Here is a 20,902-nt window from a genome sequence, read left to right on the forward strand (position 1 = left end):
ACTTTTTTTTTTAGCATATTTTTACTAATTTATTTATTAAATTATAAATTTATTATTTTAATTTTTGTTTTATTATTTTAATGATTTTTTTTTTTTTTTTTATTAAATATTAATTGTATTTAAATTATGGGTGAGCAAAAAAAAGAACCTTGTATGTATATTAACAATAAAATTGAATTAAATAAAAATAATAATGTTAAAACAAAAAATATAAAAAAAAGAAAATTATTAAAAAACGATGAAACTAATATACTAAAATACGATAAGTTATATTCTTATCTAAATAAAAATGAAAAAAAAAGTTTATTACAAGAATGTTTATTAAAAAACACAACTTCTAATAAGTCATATGCTATTCAAATATTTTCTGAAAAATTAAAAAAATATGATTTAGATTTAGAGCTAAATAATAGTAAATTATATATTTCAATAAAATTCATCGAATGTGTTGATGTAATATCAAAATTTTTAAAAAATGAGTTTTATTTTAAAAAGAAAAAGAATGAAAATGTTATTTTACTATTAGCAAAAAAATATGAAATCTCCGAAATCTTATTAAGGAGCATATATTTAAAAGAAAAAATTCATGATTTTTTCAAAAATGACAATAAAATTGATGAATGTTTTATTAAAAATAATTTTAAAAAGAACTATGAGTCATATAAAAATGTTGTAACTCAGAATTTTTTTCTTTTTAAAAATAATTTTTCAAATAATATAAAAAATAAAAAAGATAAAACATATGATAAGAATAATTCAAAATATAATACGAGAAATCTAAATTACCAGGTAACTAATGAGACAAATAATATAAATGATATAGGAGATAATTTATTAAATAATCAAAATAATAAAAGTGCATCTAACAGGCAAAAATTATATACTGAAAATAATTTAGACAATTCAAAATTTAATGTTTTACAAAAAAAGTATAAAAAAAATATAAAGAATAATGAAAAAAAAAGAGAAAAAGTAACACAAAGCAGAGAAAAAAAAACTACTGTTAAAAAAAAAAAAATAATTAAAAATAAAAATAATTATAAACTTAAAAAAGGAAAAGATGATCTTGAAAAAAGAAAACTATTAAAAAAGAAAGAAAAAAATACAGAAAAAATAAATAATGAAAATTATGATGTATCTGATGAGAAATATGTAAATAAAGAAGATTTAACGTGTAAAACCAATTTAATAGATAAAAAAAAAGCAGAGAAGAATAACTTGAGTAATGCAATTCTAATAGATGGAGAAAATAACAAAATAAAATCAATTAACGATTATTCGATAGAGGAAAAAGAACAAAAACATAATGAGAAAGAAAGAAAATTAAGAGAAAAAGAAGAAAAAATGAAAAAAAAAGAACAAACAAAAAAGGAAAAGGAAAAAAAAATTAGGGAAAAAGAAGAAAAAAAAAAAAGTAAAGAAGAAATAATAATGAAAAAAAACGAGCTATTAAGATATGAAAAAGAAAAAAGAAAAAAAATAAAAGAGAAAAAGATCAGAGAAAAAGAGGAAAAGAAAAAAGAAAGAGAAAGAGCAAAAAAAGAAAAAGAAGAATTAATAAGAAATGAAAAAGAAAAAAAAAAAATAATAAGAGAAGAAAAAAAAAGACAAAAAGAGGAATTCTTAAGAAAAATGAAAGAAGAAAAGAAAAAAGTTAAGGAAGAAAAAAAAAAATTGAAAGAAGAAATTCTAAAAGGTATAAAAGAAGAAAGAAAAAAATTTAAAGAAATAAAGTCTGAATATAAAAAAATTAGTAGAAAAGATCATGATCTTTCTAAAAGGAAAATAGACAAATTAAAGAAAGAGAAAGAAATTAAGATAAATAAGAATCAATCTAAAACCTATATTGATAAGAATAAAAAGAAAAAAGAAATAATACTAATTGGTAGGAAAAAAAACAGTTTCAATAAAGATATAACTTTTTGTGATAATAAAAAAAATAAAAAGAATGTTGTACCATCTGTTAGTAGTTTCACTCATGAAAATTTATCAATAGATAAGGACTCCTATAATATAATTAAAAACAATGAAATGAGTACTGATATAAATGAAAGAGAAAACGTAAATAAAAATATAAATATTTTATATGAAAACAATAGTGAAAATACAAAGGATGTGGGGGGGAAAAAAAAAGAGGTACACAAATATAGTAGAAAAAATAAGGTTAGAGGTAGAGAACACTTACATGAAATAAATAAAAAAAGTGCAGACAATGATATATATGAGGAATTAAATAAAAAAAACACTTATAAAATGAAAAGAAAAGAATATTCGATTTCCATAGAAACTACAAATAATTTGCTTATAAAAAGAAAAAAAGTAAAAAAAGACGATATTGAAACAAGTGAGATTAATAATTTGTTAAATTGTTGTGAAAAGAAAAAGAGCATAATAGAAATACCTAATAATGTAATAGACAAAAAAAGAGCAAAGAAAATTGTATCATATAAGCATGAGCTTAAGGATAAAAAAAAAAAAAAAAAAAAAATATCCTTATTTGGAAATGTGAAACCAGTAGATATCATAAAAAGAGGAATAGATGCTTATCAAATTCTAGAAAATGAAGAAAATTTATATACTGATGTTTTAATTATAGGTGCAGGGGTATCTGGATTAGCTGCTTCGTATTATTTAAATAAATGTGGAGCAAAAATTTTGGTAATTGAAGGGAGAAATAGAATAGGAGGAAGAGCTTTTTCAACAGTTTTACCTGAAAGAATTATAAATAATAAAATATTACCAGAAACGGTTGTTGATTTAGGTGCAAATTATCTACATTGTTGTGATAACTCGGATTTATCTAATGAAAATAAAACAGAAAAAACGGAAAACATGAATAATATAAAAACATTAGAAGAAATACTTGAAGAAGATATATTTAGTGGAGGAGAATTAAAATTAAAAGAAAAAAAAGGAAAAAAGAAAAAAAGGGTAAAAAAAAAAAAATATAATAATAACAATAATAATCACTATGATGTAAATGAACTAGAAAAAATACTATCAAATAATTTAAAATTATTCAGAGAAGAATATTTAAAATTATTTAAGGATTTTCAGAATTCACCCATTTGGACTAAAATTAATAATAATGATAATGAAAAAGTTCCTTTTTTTAAAAGAACGAATAAATCCTATAGCGACTGTGATTATTATTTTGCAAAGAATGTGAAAGATATGAAGAGAAAAAGATTGAAGAAGAATATGCTATTTATGATAAGAAATAATATTGATAACATTTGTCATTATTATGAAAAGTATTATGAAAAAGAAAAAAAAAATGTTTTAAATTTTTTTAAAGCATTAGATGAAAATATTTATTTTTATAATAGCCTAAGTGATAGTTCTATGAATAATTCTTCGTCTTTTATTATGGACTGCGTTTCTCAAAATAAAAATAAAAAATTTAAAATTCTTTTTGTTAACAAAGATCCTAGAAAAAGACGAGAATTTGATAAATCAGTAACACAGTTGGCAGAAAAATTAAAGCCAAAAGTTTCATTAGTATGTGGCAAAGATAATTGGGAATCTACGTTCTATGCCTATTGGTACAATAACGAAGATGGAAAAAAAATAAAAAGCTTTAAGATTTATAGAGCAAATTTATTATGTGATAAAATAAGAGTGAGAGCTGCAAGAAAAATTAGAAACTTTTTATATATTAATGATATTATTTATGATAGTGATGAGAATTTGGGAAAAGATATAATAAAGGGAGAGGAAACAAAATATCTTATTAATGATCTTATCGATGACAATAGCATCCAGTTGAATAAATCTAATGAAAGTTGCATACAATATTCAGTAAATAAATATGAGGAAAATAATAAACTTGTAGAATATGGTACAAATAATGAGAATAATAAAAATTATGAAAAGAAAACAAGTAATGAAAATAATCTAAGTGATGCAAATAGTACAAAAGATATGAATAATTTGGATAATATATATAATTCAAATGATAATTATACAGATAATAAAAATGAAAAAAACGTTACGTTACATTTAGATAAAGGATCAGATGACAAGAAGAAAATATGTAATATAATTAAAACAGAGAATGGGTATGAAAGAATTGATAATATTTCTAAAAGAAGAAAAAGTTCCCCAAATAATCATAATCCAAGAAATTTCAAATTAAAAAAAAAAACGAAAAATGATTTAAATATATCAAATTATAATGATAGCGTAGTTATTTATGATAATTATTACAATTATGGAGAGGATTATTGTAAGATCGTAAAAGCAACAAGTGAAAAATATGAAAAAAAAAATGTGTACATAACTGAGTTGTATAATGATAATAAAAAAAGAAGAAGCATGTGGGATTTACTAATGGAATGCACTGAAGAAATATTTAATGAAATGGGTATAAATCAGAATAATTTTACAATTGAAGAATGGAAAATGTTAATGGTTATGTTACAATCAAGGTATGGGTATGGTAGTGATTTAAGGGAAACTTCTATAGCTATGTCTAGAATTCCTTTTTCTACTCATATGGATATTGATATATGTTCGAACTATGGTAGTAATAACTACATTTTAAAAAATTTAAAATATTATGATAAAATTAAAAAAAATGAACAGATTCCTCACATCGGTTACTTTAAAGATAACAGTAGTGCAGATAAAATAGTTGTTGATGGATGGAAATGGTTAATTAATTATTTATCAGAAGATATACAAAATAAAATTTTTCTTAATACTGTAGCTGAACTTGTTCAAATTAAAAATGAAGATGAACAAGATAGTGAAGACAAGTATATTTATTATTATAATAAAGAATATAAAAAAAGTCATTTAGATAATATGACCCATAAAAGTAATAATTTCGACAACAATAACTATGAAGAAAATGATTCTAACAAAAATTATAACCTTATAGAAAATGCTTTAAATAATATTAATTACCATAAAAAAAAAAATTTTAATAAAGATACTCAAAAAGATTATAACTTCGATAAAAATATCCAAAAAAAAAATAGTTTAGATACATATATTCGGAAAGAAAGTTCCTTTGATTCAAATATTCAAAATGAAATAAATATTGATAATAGTTTCCAAAAAAGTAATGATTCTTATAAAAGCTGTAAAAATGATGATGATACAAAGGAGGCTCAAAATTATAAAAGTAATTACAAGCCATGTGATAACGTAGACAATTACAACGTTTTTATTAGATGTAAGAGCTATAATAATGCATCAAAAAGTATAAATAAAAGTTTTCATGGCATATATGATTTGAAAAATATCGATTATTTAAATATTAATATATATGCAAAATATGTTATTGTAGCCTTACCATTAGGTTCGTTAATAAATAATGATAAGAAAAAAAGTAGAAAAACTTGTTTAAAATTTGATCCAGAGTTACATCCCTTAAAAATAAAAGCTCTCAATCATTATAAAATGGGTAATCATAATAAAATTATTTTGAGATTTTATCCATATAGTTTTACATGGCCATTCGATAGTTTACAGTTAAATTGTTTAGATCAAAAATTTCAGTTTCTTAATTTGCATGCATATGGCAAGGTTGGTTGTGTTTTAGTTCATTGTTTTCCTCCTTGGTCATCAACGTATGGTTATATAAAAAAGGAATATTTTATTGTAAATGAATGTTTATACACTTTAAATAAAATGTTTGAAAAAAGTGGAAAAAAATTACCTATATTAGTGGATTATATTGTAACAAAATGGCAAGACGATAATTTCTCTTTTGGCTCATATGCATATCCACATGTTAATTGCAATGATAACGATTTAATCTATTTGAGATCACCTCATCCAATTAGTAAACCAAAAGTAGTTTTCTGTGGAGAATATTTGTCAAAAAGTTATTTTCAGTGTGTAGATGGAGCATATGATACAGGTATACGAGCAGCTGAAGATATTGCACACATTGGATTAAAGTTAAAAAGTTTGGATAAAAAATATTATAATACAGATGTTTTTTTTTTTCCTAATAATGCATGCCCATTTACTAATATACCTTTACCTAAAATACAAAATTCTTTACTTGGTTTTTACTTAACTGATGGAAGTGATGAGGCAATTACTGATTATGAAAGTACTACTGATGAAGAATGCTTATCTAATATTCCCATTTCAGTGATGAAAAAAGAATATAATTTTTTAGCTCATTCTTTAAATAAAATTCAGAATTTTTTTTATTATTTAAAAAAAGACAATTTTTGCAAAAATTCTCAAGAACATAAAAGAGAAAAAGAGAAAAATAAAAATAAAAACAAAATATGCTATATGCATGATAATCTTTCTAATAAACCTTTAATTAGTTATAAGGAAACAGTAATAAATGATGTTAACAATAACTACTATAATAATTACTCAAATAAATGTGAATACGAGAAAAATGTAGATATAAGCATTCATGCAAATGAACTTCATTCTGCTAGCAATGAAAAAACAAATTATAAAAGTGATTTAATTTTATCAAAGGTATATTCTGCTGATAGTGAAAATATTACAATTAATGTAAGAAGCAAAATTTTATTCACTCATGAAAACACTAATGCTGATGCAATTTTCAAGGATATAAATAATGATCTATGTTTTTATGAAAATAAAAATGATATAAATTCTGACGAAAATAATACAAAAAAATATAAAGCTATTGATAATGCTTATAATGATAGAAAATACTTTTTAGATACATTTGATGATAATTTAAATGAAAATAAGAAAAATGATAAAAGCATATTTTTTTTTAGAAAATTTAATAATAATTTAGATTTATATGTTGACAAATATATAATAAAAATTAAGGATGCTATTTTTTATAATTATAATACAATAGAATTATATTTAGTAAATAATGAAAAAAATTTAAATTTGGTAAAATCCAAATTTTTATTATGTGATTCTTTATCAGCCATAATAAGAAAATATTATCACTTTCTGTTTTTCATACTAAGAGAATTACTTATAAGTGCTGAAGAATCTAAGCATTTTCTTTTTAATGATTTAATTAATTTTACAAATATAGATTTTCTGTCTTTTTTTAGTGAAAAAAAAAATGATAGATTAAGTAAAGAAGAGAAAAAAAATTTGCTAAATGGAATACCAATAAATAGTGAAAATATTGATGTAATTAAAGAACATATAGATGTTAATTCCTTAAGTGAGGCAGTTAATAAAATAGATAATACTAATAACTTAGAAATACATTTTACTTTTAATAAAAATGTAATTTGTAATATTAAAAATAACGGTACACAAAATGGTTATGTAAATAGTAATGATATCAAAGAAAATAATAGTGAAATAAATAATAAATGTGAAAATAATAAAGATAATTATAATAATGAAGAAAATGGCAAATTAATTAATGGAAAAAAAAATGAGAAAAACACAATAACAAATGGAGAAGAAAGGGAAAATAGTGAGATTGCCATGCACTATAAAAAAAAATATTTATATATTCAGAGCAAAAAAATAATTTATTTAAATAATTATTTAAAATATGTGTTGAATCATATATCTGTAACTAAAATAATATCAGAAGAAAAGACTGTAAATATAAATAATTGTAATAAAATAAAATTAAGTACGTCAGGTTTTCTTTTTTTTATTAGTTATATTTTACAACACATAATGAAACAATTGAATTATGATTTATATCATAGTTTGATTGACGAAAACATAATTATTCAACTTTTATGCGACTATATTTATTATTTAATTTTTTATAAGCATGATGTCTTATGTTATAAATGTATGAATGGAGGAGAATTAATTATGTGTGATTTTGCTTGTTGTACTAATGGCTGGCATTCTTATTGTTTATTTTCTAATTCTATTTGCAAAGAAGTCAAATTAAAAAAATTTTGGTTTTGCCCCAACTGTTCAAATTCATCAAAACATGTTCAGGTAATATTATTAAAAAAAAAAAAAAAATTATTTAAAATACACACAGAATAAGGTTTTTATAATATGTAAATATATTAAAAACCTAAGAGATAGATAAAAGATGCACTTCAAATATGTTACTAATTTTTTTCTTTATTTATTTGTATTTTTTAATATATAATTTACTTTTAAAAATTATTTAATTTATTTGTAAATATACGATACTTTAATCTTTTTTTTTTATTTATTTATATTAGAGGGGTTGTTACAACCAAGATGAAATAATGAAAAATTATTGGAAAAGAAGAGTATATATATACAAAATAAAATTCTTTTTATCAAGAACTAGAAAAATTAGAAAGAGATTAGATTTATTAAAAATGGAGTTATCGAAAAGGATACCTTAGTCTTTTTTTTTTTTTGTTTTATGTTATTTTATTTTTTTAAATTATACTTTTCATTATTCAATGTTTTAATAAATATTTTCTTATTTATTTATTAATTTATTGTTTAATTGCTTAATATATATACTAATATATATTCTTGTTCATATATATAATTGTTAATTTTATATTGAATTTTTTGTTAATATATATATATATTAATTTTTCAATTTATTCGTTGATCTATTGATTTGCCTTTGTATATATTCATTGATTTATTTAATGATGTTAAAATCATTAATATATTTATTCTTATACACAAAAAAAAAAAAAACAAGAAAAAAGGAAACATGTTTTACTCTTTAAAAAAATAATGTCTTAATATATTTGCACGTTATAGAAACATTTTTCAAAAATTAAAACAATAAATAACTTTAAAATTAATAGTATATAAAAAATTATTTAGTGATTATTCTAAATATAAAATGAATAAATAAAAAAAATATAATTGGATAATTAAAATACAAGAAAAAAAAAAGTATATATTTTTTTTTTTGTTAAAGAATAATTATCATTTGTTATATCTAAGTCTTAAAATAATTTTTTTTTTTATTAATAAATATATATATATATAATATATAAAAGGGGAGCGCCTTATAATGCTTCTGTTTAATAATTTTTTTTTTGTCTTTGTTATAAAAATTTTGATAAGTATTTTAAATAAATATTTTATTAAAATCTTAATATTAAAAATAAAAATTAAATAAAAGGAACATACGTTAATATATATATATATATTTTTTTTTTTTTTTTTGTTATCAAATTTATTATGTTTTTTTTAAATATTTCAGGATGTAATAATTTATTTATTTTTTATATGGAATAAAAATATTTAACAAAGGAAAAAATGTTTTGAAAATACATAAAGTGATAAAGAGAATACATGATATAAAATTATGATTGTTTATCATGTAAAAAATTATAGAGATAATGAATTTATGAATTTTTTTTTTTTTATATTTAAAAATATAATAATTTTATAAAATATCTTTAAAGTTAATGCTTTATTATTAATAATTACTACATTATTTTTCCATTTTTTTATTAGTTTTTTTTTTTTTTTTTACTTTTTTTTTTATGAGAATTTTATTTTTTAGTTTATATTATTTTCTAATTAAAATTTATTTATTAGGTTACAACAATATTAGAATATCTTAAAGTTTTAATATGTTATAATTTATTATAATTTTTATTATAAAAAAAAAGGGGGAAAAAAAAGAGGTGTATAAAATAATAGGAAATATATATAAAGGATATAATCTAAATTATAATAGCAGTGCATATGATATTAAAAAACATATTATAAAAGTCAGGAAAATTAATGAGAAACTACAGATATATAATAGTAAGCAATGAGATTTTTTTTTTAATATTAAGTTAAAAATAATTTAGACAATAATAATAAATGTGCAAATGATGTTAAGTTTTTTTAAAAAAGTAATTTTTCATTCATATCATAAATTATTAATTTTAAAAATAAATCTTAAAAATTTTTTTTTTTAAAGTTCTTTTTAAATTAAATATAATTCGGATAATTATTTTGAATAATAGCAAAAACTGAATAACTTTTCTAGAAGTACTTTTATTTGTATGTTTGTTTCCTCATTTCTATCTTATCCCTTTATCTTATTTTTTTAATAATTTAATAAATTTAATAATTTAATAAATTTAATAATTTAATAAAAAAAAAAAAAGAGTGAGCAAAATGTTAGGAATTCAAGAAGGAAGAGCATTTTTTAATGCAGCAAAGAATCCTAATAGTAGACCAGAAAACAATATAAGAATAGAAGATAATTTACCAAGTCTTAATGAAGTATATAATTATTTTCAAGATTTTTTATCGAGATATTCTTCTAACACATTAAAAGAAGGAAATTTAAAAAGAACATTGTTTGAAAATGTAAAAAATAATAATTTCACTTTAGATTTAAAATTAGATGATATATATAAGCAGCAAACCGTATTTGAAAATAATGAAATTAGTGCAACTCCTAGATCTGAAAGAAAAATGAAAAAACCAGAAAATTATTCAGCAATTTTAGCTAGAGCATTATCTGAAAGGCCATTAACTTATTTGCCAACAATAGAGAGAGTTTGTTATGAAGTATGTGAAACAGCTAATATTTTAAATGATGAAGATGAACATTTAAACTATATACAAATTAATTTATTAAATACATTTATAAGACCAACACCTATAAGAGGATTACTAGCAGCAACACAAGAAAGATTTGTTGTTGTCCCAGGTATAATTGTGCAAGCTAGCAAACCTCAACATAAAATGAGAAAAATTACTCTACAATGCAGATATTGTGATCATAAAATGTCCATTGATGTACCATTATGGAAAGATAAACCTCAATTGCCACCATATTGCAGATATTCATCTACTGTGAAATCGTCCATGGGAGCAACAAATCCAATGGATAATCAATTGGGATGTAATGGTGTTCTAGAACCTTATGTTATTTTACCAAATGAATGTACTTTTGTTGATATACAATCGTTAAAAATGCAAGAATTACCTGAAGCAGTTCCAACAGGTGATATGCCTAGACATCTACAGTTAAATGCAACAAGGTATTTATGTGAAAAGATGATTCCAGGTGATAGAGTTTATGTACATGGTGTTTTGACTTCTTACAATCCTAATCCCAAACCTACTAGAGCAGATGGAACAAATTTTTCTTATTTACATGTATTAGGGTTTCAAAAGTATGATGATATGACAGGTAATGATTTAAATTTTGATGTAGAAGAAAGAAACGAGTTAACATTACTTGCAGCCGAACATGATATACATGAAAAAATTTTTAAATCCATTGCACCAGAATTATATGGAATGGATGAAGTAAAAAAAGCATGTGCATGTTTGTTGTTTGGTGGAACAAGAAAAAGAATTGGTGAGGAAACAAAAATAAGGGGAGATATTAACATGTTAATGCTTGGAGATCCTTCAGTTGCTAAATCACAAATATTAAAATTTGTAAATAGATGTGCACCTGTTTCCGTTTATACATCTGGTAAAGGTAGCAGTGCAGCAGGTTTAACAGCAGCTGTTATGAGAGATAGTCAAGGAGTTTTTTCTTTAGAAGGAGGTGCAATGGTACTAGCTGATGGTGGTGTTGTATGTATTGATGAATTTGATAAAATGAGAGATGATGATGTTGTAGCTATTCATGAAGCAATGGAGCAGCAAACAATTTCCATTTCAAAAGCAGGAATTACTACTATGTTAAATACAAGGTGTGCTGTTATTGCTGCAGCCAATCCTTCTTTTGGTTCTTATGATGATTCTCAAGATACTACAGATCAGCATGATTTTAAAACTACTATTTTGTCAAGATTTGATATTATTTTTTTATTAAGAAATAAGCAAGATGTAGAAAAAGACACATTATTATGTAATCATATTGTTGCTTTGCATGCATCTAAACATAAATCTCAAGAAGGAGAAATCCCTTTATCAAAGCTTACAAGGTACATACAATATGCTAAAAGGGAAATAGCTCCCTTATTGTCAAAAGAAGCAAGAGATTCTTTGAGAAATTTTTATGTTCAAACAAGAGCTGAATACAGAGGGGATAGAAGATCAGTAACAAAAAAAATTCCTATCACTTTAAGACAATTAGAATCATTAATTCGATTAGCAGAAAGGTATATATACGTAATGGTTATTTTAAGTTTTATAATATTACATTCATAAAATTTATTCTTATATTCACAATAATAAAAAAAAAATTAATATATATATTTATATATATATTTATAAAATAGATGAAAAGTATAAATTATTTAAAGGTATTTTAATGTATGCACTTAAAATTTATCAATATTTACATGTTCATTTTTTAGTTTTGCCAAAATGGAATTATCTCAATTTGCTACAGAGAAACATGTTCAAATGTCCATTGATTTATTTTCAGCATCAACTGCTGAAACTGCAAAGCAATGTTTGATATTTGAAACAATGTCCCCTTTAGAGCAAAAAGCAGTGAAGGTTTTAAAAGGAAAAAAAGAAAGCATATACATATTTTATTTATTTTTTTTTTTTTTAATGGCAGATACATTATAATTAAAAATTTTTTTTTTATTTTTTTAATATGTTTTTTTCTTAAACCATATGATGGTATTTAAAAAAAATTTTTTTTTTATCAGCAAGCAGAAGATGCTATATTAGGAAGATTGGGAAAGGGACAAAGAGCATCAAGGGTAAATTTATTTAGAGAACTACAATTAAGAGGTTTTGATAGATCAGCTTTATCAAAGTAATTAAAAAAAAAATAAAAACCTAGTGATATATCAACATTTATTCAATATTAAAAATAAAATATAATTGAATAAATTAATATATATATATATATATAAAATAAATTTAAATTAATGTGTCTTCTTTTCTTTTATTTTGCTTTATTTAATTTTAATTTCTTTTAACTCGCATCATATATTGATTTTAACTATTATTTGATCATTTTATTTTTTTTTATTCTTATAATTAAATATATTTTAAAAATTTTAAAATAATTTATATTTTCATCATTTTATATTTTTTATGCAATAAGAAGTTAAAAATTTACTTATGGTACATATTATACATCCAATTATATTGATAAATCTTTTAAGTGATCCATTGCATCATTTTTTATTTGTATATACAATATATATGTATATAAATATATATACTGCATATTAATATTTAATTATCTTTTATTATTTTTTCAGAGCCTTGGCTATATTGATTAAAAAGGGAGAACTTCAAGAAAGAGGTGATCGTTCTGTTAGACGCCCATAAATCTTCATTTATTTTTTTTAAATATGATGTGACTTATTTTTTAAATTTTTATTTCCTTTTATTTTTTATATATTATTTTTTTTAATTATTAATTTGAAACCTTAACTTTTTAAAAATTTTTTTTTTTTCAAATTTATGTACAATATTTTTTTCATTTTTATATAAAATAAATTTTCTTTTTATATTTCTCTTTAATTTCAATAAAATTAATTGCAAGTGTCATAATATAGCTTTTTTTATTTGTATAATATATATATATATTATATAAATATATGTAAATTTTATTAAAATATTGCACACAAAATATATATTTTAAAATACAAAATATTTTTTATTTAAAAAGAAATTTTATGTAAAACTTATTTTTTTCATATTTTTACGGTTTAAATACTCTAATTTTGCTGACATAACTATGCTATATTACCATTTTAAAATTCAACTGAACTTTATTTTTTTTTTTAAATGTATAAATTTTTTCATAAATATTATTATAGTTAAATATTTTATTTATTTTATTTTTTTTTTATAATTTAATTTTTCTGGAAATATGTAAAAAAAATTTAATAAGGCAAAAAACATACAAATAATTAAAATTAAAAAAAGTTTTATTAAATATTTGCATGTTTAACATATGTAAAATATTTATGTAATCTTCACATCATGCGAAGTAAATACTTTCATTATGGCCCCATTGAAAAAAAAAAAATTGCGCAAATAAAGAAATACTTTTTTTTTTTTTGAAGTTTTTTATTTATTTTTAAAAAGAAATTTTACATAAAATTATATCATAACAAAAAATATTCATTTTTTTTATATTAAAAATATAAGAAAAATATTTATTAAGTGAATTTAACAATAAAATTAAAATATTAAGCCACCTATTTTAATAAAAAAAAAATTACATATATTTTTGCTCTTTGTTAAAACAAAATATTTATTCATTTTTTATATAAGAAATCCAATATATAATAGTTTTTATTTTTTAATAAAAGAAAATATACCTTTTTACGTTACTTCAGCGTTTTATTTATAAGAGTTATATTTTTTATTTTTACTAAAAATGCAAATTTTTGTGAAAACATTAACCGGTAAGTCAAAAATGCTTTACATAATATGAAATATGTCATATATATTTTTTATATATTAATCTTTTATATCATAATTTAATTTATTTTTCACTTTACTTATTTTTTGTACTCAAAAAGATTGAAGTAATTCTTTAAATTGTTGATTATGTTTATGCGTGTTTATTCTTGTTTATGTAACTTTTTACCTATAAAAGTGTGAACATATGTAGACCCTTTATATATTCAAATTGAAGTTTTTATTTAAAAAAAAATTAAAAATATGATTATATGAAACATATTTTATTATTTATTTATTTTATTTATTTTAAATATATGAATTAAAAATTAAATTACTCATATAATATATATATATATTATTTAAATTAATAATATATGCTTTTTTTTTTTTTCAAGGAAAAACTATAACTCTTGATGTAGAATCATCTGACACTATTGAAAATGTTAAGGCAAAAATTCAAGATAAGGAAGGAATTCCACCTGATCAACAAAGATTAATTTTTGCAGGAAAACAATTAGAAGATGGAAGAACTTTATCCGACTATAATATTCAAAAAGAATCTACTTTACATTTAGTTTTAAGATTAAGAGGAGGTATGCAAATTTTTGTTAAAACATTAACTGGAAAAACTATCACTCTTGATGTAGAATCATCTGACACTATTGAAAATGTTAAGGCAAAAATTCAAGATAAGGAAGGAATTCCACCTGATCAGCAAAGATTAATTTTTGCAGGAAAACAATTAGAAGATGGAAGAACTTTATCCGACTATAATATTCAAAAAGAATCTACCTTACATTTAGTTTTAAGATTAAGAGGAGGTATGCAAATTTTTGTTAAAACATTAACTGGAAAAACTATTACTCTTGATGTAGAATCATCTGACACTATTGAAAATGTTAAGGCAAAAATTCAAGATAAGGAAGGAATTCCACCTGATCAACAAAGATTAATTTTTGCAGGAAAACAATTAGAAGATGGAAGAACTTTATCCGACTATAATATTCAAAAAGAATCTACTTTACATTTAGTTTTAAGATTAAGAGGAGGTATGCAAATTTTTGTTAAAACATTAACTGGAAAAACTATCACTCTTGATGTAGAATCATCTGACACTATTGAAAATGTTAAGGCAAAAATTCAAGATAAGGAAGGAATTCCACCTGATCAACAAAGATTAATTTTTGCAGGAAAACAATTAGAAGATGGAAGAACTTTATCCGACTATAATATTCAAAAAGAATCTACTTTACATTTAGTTTTAAGATTAAGAGGTGGTTTTTAATTTATAATTATTTTTTTTTTATCTTGTTTTTTTATGTTCATTTTAAAATTGTATATAATGCTTCGTTATATAACGTAATTAAATTTTTTTATAAAAAAATTTACTATTTTATGTCGTGTGCACATACAATTTTTATACATTTGAATTTTTTTTTGAACATTGGCCTTTTTATTTGGCATGTGCTATTAAATCATTTATAATATTTCTTATGCTATTATGTGATACTATATTTTTATATTTCTAATATTTTTTAAAGTTGCATTTGCATATCCATATTTTTTTATTCTTTTTTTTTTTTTGGAATTTGTTAAAAAAGAATATGAATATATTTTAGTCTTTTTTTTTTTTTTTTTCTTTTTTAAAGCTTTATATATTTATTAAAAAACTGAATTTAATTTCCTTATAATTAAAAAAAAAGAATACACAATTTTCAAGTAAATCCAAATACTAATTTTTTTTCCTAAAGATTATTTTTAACATAAAAAAAAACTGATGTAGTAACATACAGAATAACTTTCCATATTATTATTATTTAGTTGATGCATGTTAAATTAGAAAAAAAAAAATTATGTATATATTTAGGAATTGAATCATTAATGAGATGACATAAACTTTAACACATGTTTATAAAATTGTATTTTGTAAAATTTTAAGAATTTTTTTTTTTTATAACGTAATTTTTTGTTAAATGGACTTAATTTTTTAAAAACATACTAAAGGAAAAAACTTTATAAAATTTACGAAAAAAATATGCATATATATATATATAAATATGTAGTGTGTATCTATTTCCTAGTTTGATCTAATAATAAATACAAATAATAATGTAAGCAACAATTTTTTAGATTTGTTGCAAATTAAATCATTATTTTATTTTAGGAAAAAGCCTTTGATAAATTTGATATATACATGCAAATCTTAAAACAAAAACACATTTCCAAATAGCTAAAAATTAATGAAAACATATATATATACATGTTCCTTTATATGTCGAACTATGCTATTATCATCATATATATATTATATATATGCTCCAAAATTTTTATTTTTTAATATTATTTTTCTTGTACAAATGCAACATAAAAAAAAAAAAATATGAAAATAGAATAAAAATGAAATTAATAAATATTTTAAAAAATAAACTTCAAATAAAATAAAAAGACTAATATTATTCATAAATATTATTAAAAATTAATACGCAAAAATTTAAATAAAAATATATTTAAAAAACAAAATATCATGTGCATTTTATACATATAAAATATACACACTAATTTTTTATAGTCATATATTTTCTTCTATATATAACTTTTGGTATTACTTCATCTAAAACTAAATTTAAAAAAGCCCATAATATAGCTAAAATATATTGCCACCACAATAAACAGGTTGTATTTAAAACAGAAGTAATACCAGGTATACATGTTGAAAGAAAAGTTAATGTAGCAGATATGCTACAAGCTAAATGCATCCACATATTTCTATTAAAAACAGAATAAAAAGGCTTCCAACTCCTTACAGTATATGCTCTTAGCATTTCACACCAAACAGCCGATATAAAAGCCATAGTCCTACCACGTTTAGAACCTCTTGCTGCTATGTCTTCGTAGCCTTTTTTTAATATTCCCGGAATGTCATCATCTTTTCCTGTAGCTCTTGCTTTGTCAGATGGCATGCACCACCCAAGAGAGTCTTCTTTTACGTCACCAGAACAACCATTTTTCATTATGCTTCTTATATTAGGATGAATTTCTTTAGATTTGGGGGTTATATTTTTTATTCTTCCCTTTGCTGCCCCTAAAAATGTTACGGTTGCATTTTTTGATGGGTCCCAAAAATTGACGTTTGTTACCCATCCAACATATTTAGATGATATCCTATATTCATATGTACTACAAAAATATTTGTATTCATGAAATTTTGTACCAATATTAATATCAGGAATATTAGCTGTTTTACATGAATCATTAATTCCATTTAATGTAAAAGACCCTGTGCACAAATATAAAGATATAGCAAGTGATAACAAAACGCATAAAGCTTCAAAGATGGTATGCGGTATAATTCCATAAAACCACCAAGTTTTTGTCATAATTGGCTGCTTTTTAGGTCTAGGAGGTACTTTCATATTATCATCATTTGGTGGCTCTTTTGATAAAGCAACAGCTGGGCATCCATCTGTCATAAGATTCAAAAATAAAATTTGCAAGGCTTCTAAGGGAAAGGGCATTTGTGCAGCTATAGCAATGGAAAGATAAATTATTTCACCAATATTTGTACCAAGCAAAAAACAGACAAATTTTTGTATATTTGAATAAATAGTTCTTCCTACATCAATAGCACTAACAACTGTGCAAAAATTATCATCTATTAAAATCATTTCCGATGCTCCTTTAGCTACTTCAGTTCCATTTATACCCATTGCTACTCCTATATCTGCAGCTTTTAAAGCAGGCGCATCATTAACACCATCCCCTGTCATTGCAACTAAATAACCTTTCCTTTTTAAAGATTGAACAATAGTAATTTTATCTTCAGGTTGTGCTCTTGAATATATTAAAATTTTATCGGTAAACTCATCCAATTGTGTATTTGGTAATACAGGTTCATTTGGATTTTTATTTATATGAAGTTCAGAACATTCTATTGCTTCAGAATAATTTTTTTCTTTTTCATCTAATTTTTCATTTATTAATCCTATTAATTTTCCAATAGCGATAGCTGTAGGTTTTTGATCTCCAGTAATCATAATGACTTTTACTTGAGCTTCTCTGCATGTCTGAATTGCTTCTTTTACTCCTGGCCTTGGGGGATCAAATGATGCTATATAACCTAAAGGTATAAACCCACCACTTTTATCGTAATTAACATAATTTAATCTTTCCTCTGCATCACTTAATTTTTTTAAATATTCTATGTCTTCTTCTGTTAATGGCTTTATACATACTGCTAAAACTCTCAATGCTTTTTGTGATAATTCCAGATTTTTTCTTGTTAATATATTTTTTTCTTCTTCAGTAATTTTATCTTCCCAAGAAATATAAGTTTTTTTCTTTGTTTCTTTTAATAAGTGTGTACTTTTATCAAGTAATTTATCAGGAGCACCTTTAATTATAGCTATATGAGTATAAGTTTTATTAAAATTTTCAAGATATATATTTTCAAAAATATTTTCTTTTCTTAATTTATAAAATGTAATTTTCATTTTACGTGAAGAATTGAAAGTAACCTCTAAATTATCTAATCTAATATATTCTTTAAGATATGAGTTATTAGATGTATTATTGTTAAAATTATATCCCACTTTAGCAGCAGCAACTACAATTGGGCCTTCACTCATATTTCCTTGTATTGACCACTTGGATGTTTTAGAATCTCTTGCTAATGTAGTATCATAAGAATTTAAATATGCAGCAAGCATTAAGGATCTTGCTTTATCTACAGTTGGCGATTTGTTTAAGGCATTTCCATAATTGTAGAGAACAGTATCGTATGAAATATTTTGATTCTTAGCAATTACAATACTTTTTTTTTTTTCATTAGTTAATTCTTTTGAATCAAACAAACCACCATATGGTTCAAATCCCTTTGTTGGATAAAAATCAAAAGTCTTTGTTAAATTGTAGTTATCATCACTTAGAGAAGAATTTTTGCATATAGTAACTGCATTAATGGCTGTCATTTTTCCTTCAGTTAATGTCCCTGTTTTGTCTGAGCATATAACAGAACAACATCCTAATGTTTCAACAGCTGGCAATTTTCTAACGTTTGCATTTTTTCTAACCATATCTTTGGCTCCCGCAGATAAAGTAATAGTTACAACCATAGGTAATCCTTCAGGAATAGATGATACTGCAAAACCTACTCCTATAATTATAATAACAAAGGTTGGATCCTTGTCTGAATGTGCAGGGTCTCTATATTTAATAAGAACAGCTAAAACAATAATTCCTACTAGTACAATAATAGCTATTAAGCCTATTAAGCCTCCTAATTTATTTAACGCCACTTGTAATGGTGTTAATTTACTACCTTTGCTTGTTCTTTTTAATTGAGACGCAATTTTTCCTACTTGAGTTTCTAACCCTGTAGATATAACAATACCTTTACCACATCCATTAGTAACTGAAGTAGTAGCAAAACATAAATTTGTTGCAAATGGAGTTGTTGGATCTATAGCTACTAATGTTTTTTTTATGTCTTCTGATTCTCCTGTTAATAAACTTTCGTTAGTTTTTAATTCAATAACTTCAAAAAGTCTTAAATCAGCTGATATAGAATCTCCTGTACTTATAACAACAACATCACCAACAACAACTTCTCTTGATGGAATAACTACCTTTTGCCCATTTCTTAAAACTGTACATTGAGGAGAAGCCATTTCTGCTAATTTCGCTATAGCATCACCTGATGATTTTTCCATATAAGTAGCTAAACAAGCATTTAATGTAACAATACTTATAATGGCTATTCCTTCAACAATTTCATTTAAAGAAAGACTCGCTACAGCTGCAATCAGCAATAATATAACAACAGGACTCCAGTATTGAGATAAAAATATTTTCCATATGGGCACTACTTGTTCTTTCTCAATAAAATTTTCTCCATATTTTTCCCTGTTTATCTCTACTTGTTTTGAATCTAAACCAAGATTAATATCCTCTAAACCAAATTCTTTACACATATTTTCTATACTTTCTGTCGCATAATAGTTGTTTCCTGTTGACTTACATTCTTCTTCTGCTTTTTGTAATGCCATATAGTATGCATCACTATCTTCTATTTTTGCATTTTCAATAATTTCTTCTGGAGATTGTTGAGATTTAGAAAGTCTTCCAATTATTTCATCTTCTAAATTGTCAGCATAATTTAAAAGTCCTCTATTACCATTATCAGTATCATTTTCTTTATTTTCTAAATATTTTTGTTCTATATTTGTTTTATCATTTAAATCTTTTTCTTCAGTTACATCAATAGAATTGTTATTTTTTGTTTTTTCATTTATTTCTTTTTTATTACTTTTTTCTCCATTAACATGTTCATCTAATTTTCCTTTTTCACTTAAATTTATATGTGGATTGTCTGAATTCATAACTTTTTATTAAAAAAAAAAAAAAAATAATAATAAATTTTTTTTTTTTCTAATATATATATATATATATGGATATTTTTCTTAAAAATACAATTTTTTATTATTATTATTTCAATTAATAATATATCTATCCTTTATGATTTTTTCCTTTTTAAAAAAATATGTATCAACTATTTAATATTTTTCTAAAATATATTCAATTTTTTACTTTTCTTTATATAGCAAATCTTACTAAAATTAAATTTATCTTTTTAAAAAGTATTAATAGTTTTTTTTTTTTCTTTTCTTTTCTTTTTTTTAAATTAAAATAGTATGAAATATATAATTTGAATTAT

At 22.1% G+C, this 20,902-nt stretch overlaps 4 protein-coding genes across 4 annotated transcripts; 3 read left to right on the forward strand and 1 right to left on the reverse strand.

The window, feature by feature from the left end:
• Positions 1–126: 126 nt before the first annotated feature.
• LSD1 (lysine-specific histone demethylase 1, putative) lies at positions 127–8,276 on the forward strand (the record flags this gene model as incomplete). Its single annotated transcript, XM_028678646.1, has 2 exons — positions 127–7,890; positions 8,127–8,276. 2 exons carry the CDS (start codon positions 127–129, stop codon positions 8,274–8,276), a joined length of 7,914 nt encoding a protein of 2,637 aa, XP_028535771.1.
• Positions 8,277–10,017: 1,741 nt separating this feature from the next.
• MCM5 (DNA replication licensing factor MCM5, putative) lies at positions 10,018–13,104 on the forward strand (the record flags this gene model as incomplete). Its single annotated transcript, XM_028678647.1, has 4 exons — positions 10,018–11,969; positions 12,168–12,312; positions 12,471–12,580; positions 13,035–13,104. The coding sequence occupies 4 exons, from the start codon at positions 10,018–10,020 to the stop codon at positions 13,102–13,104; spliced, it is 2,277 nt and encodes a 758-aa protein (XP_028535772.1).
• A 1,060-nt stretch (positions 13,105–14,164) lies between these two features.
• PRELSG_1312500 (polyubiquitin, putative) lies at positions 14,165–15,475 on the forward strand (the record flags this gene model as incomplete). Its single annotated transcript, XM_028678648.1, has 2 exons — positions 14,165–14,192; positions 14,586–15,475. The coding sequence occupies 2 exons, from the start codon at positions 14,165–14,167 to the stop codon at positions 15,473–15,475; spliced, it is 918 nt and encodes a 305-aa protein (XP_028535773.1).
• Positions 15,476–16,745: 1,270 nt separating this feature from the next.
• ATP4 (non-SERCA-type Ca2+-transporting P-ATPase, putative) lies at positions 16,746–20,567 on the reverse strand (the record flags this gene model as incomplete). Its single annotated transcript, XM_028678649.1, has 1 exon — positions 16,746–20,567. One exon carries the CDS (start codon positions 20,565–20,567, stop codon positions 16,746–16,748), a length of 3,822 nt encoding a protein of 1,273 aa, XP_028535774.1.
• Between the last annotated feature and the right edge of the window lie 335 nt (positions 20,568–20,902).

Source organism: Plasmodium relictum, assembly GCF_900005765.1.
Source record: "Plasmodium relictum strain SGS1 genome assembly, chromosome: 13".
Taxonomy (NCBI): domain Eukaryota; phylum Apicomplexa; class Aconoidasida; order Haemosporida; family Plasmodiidae; genus Plasmodium; species Plasmodium relictum.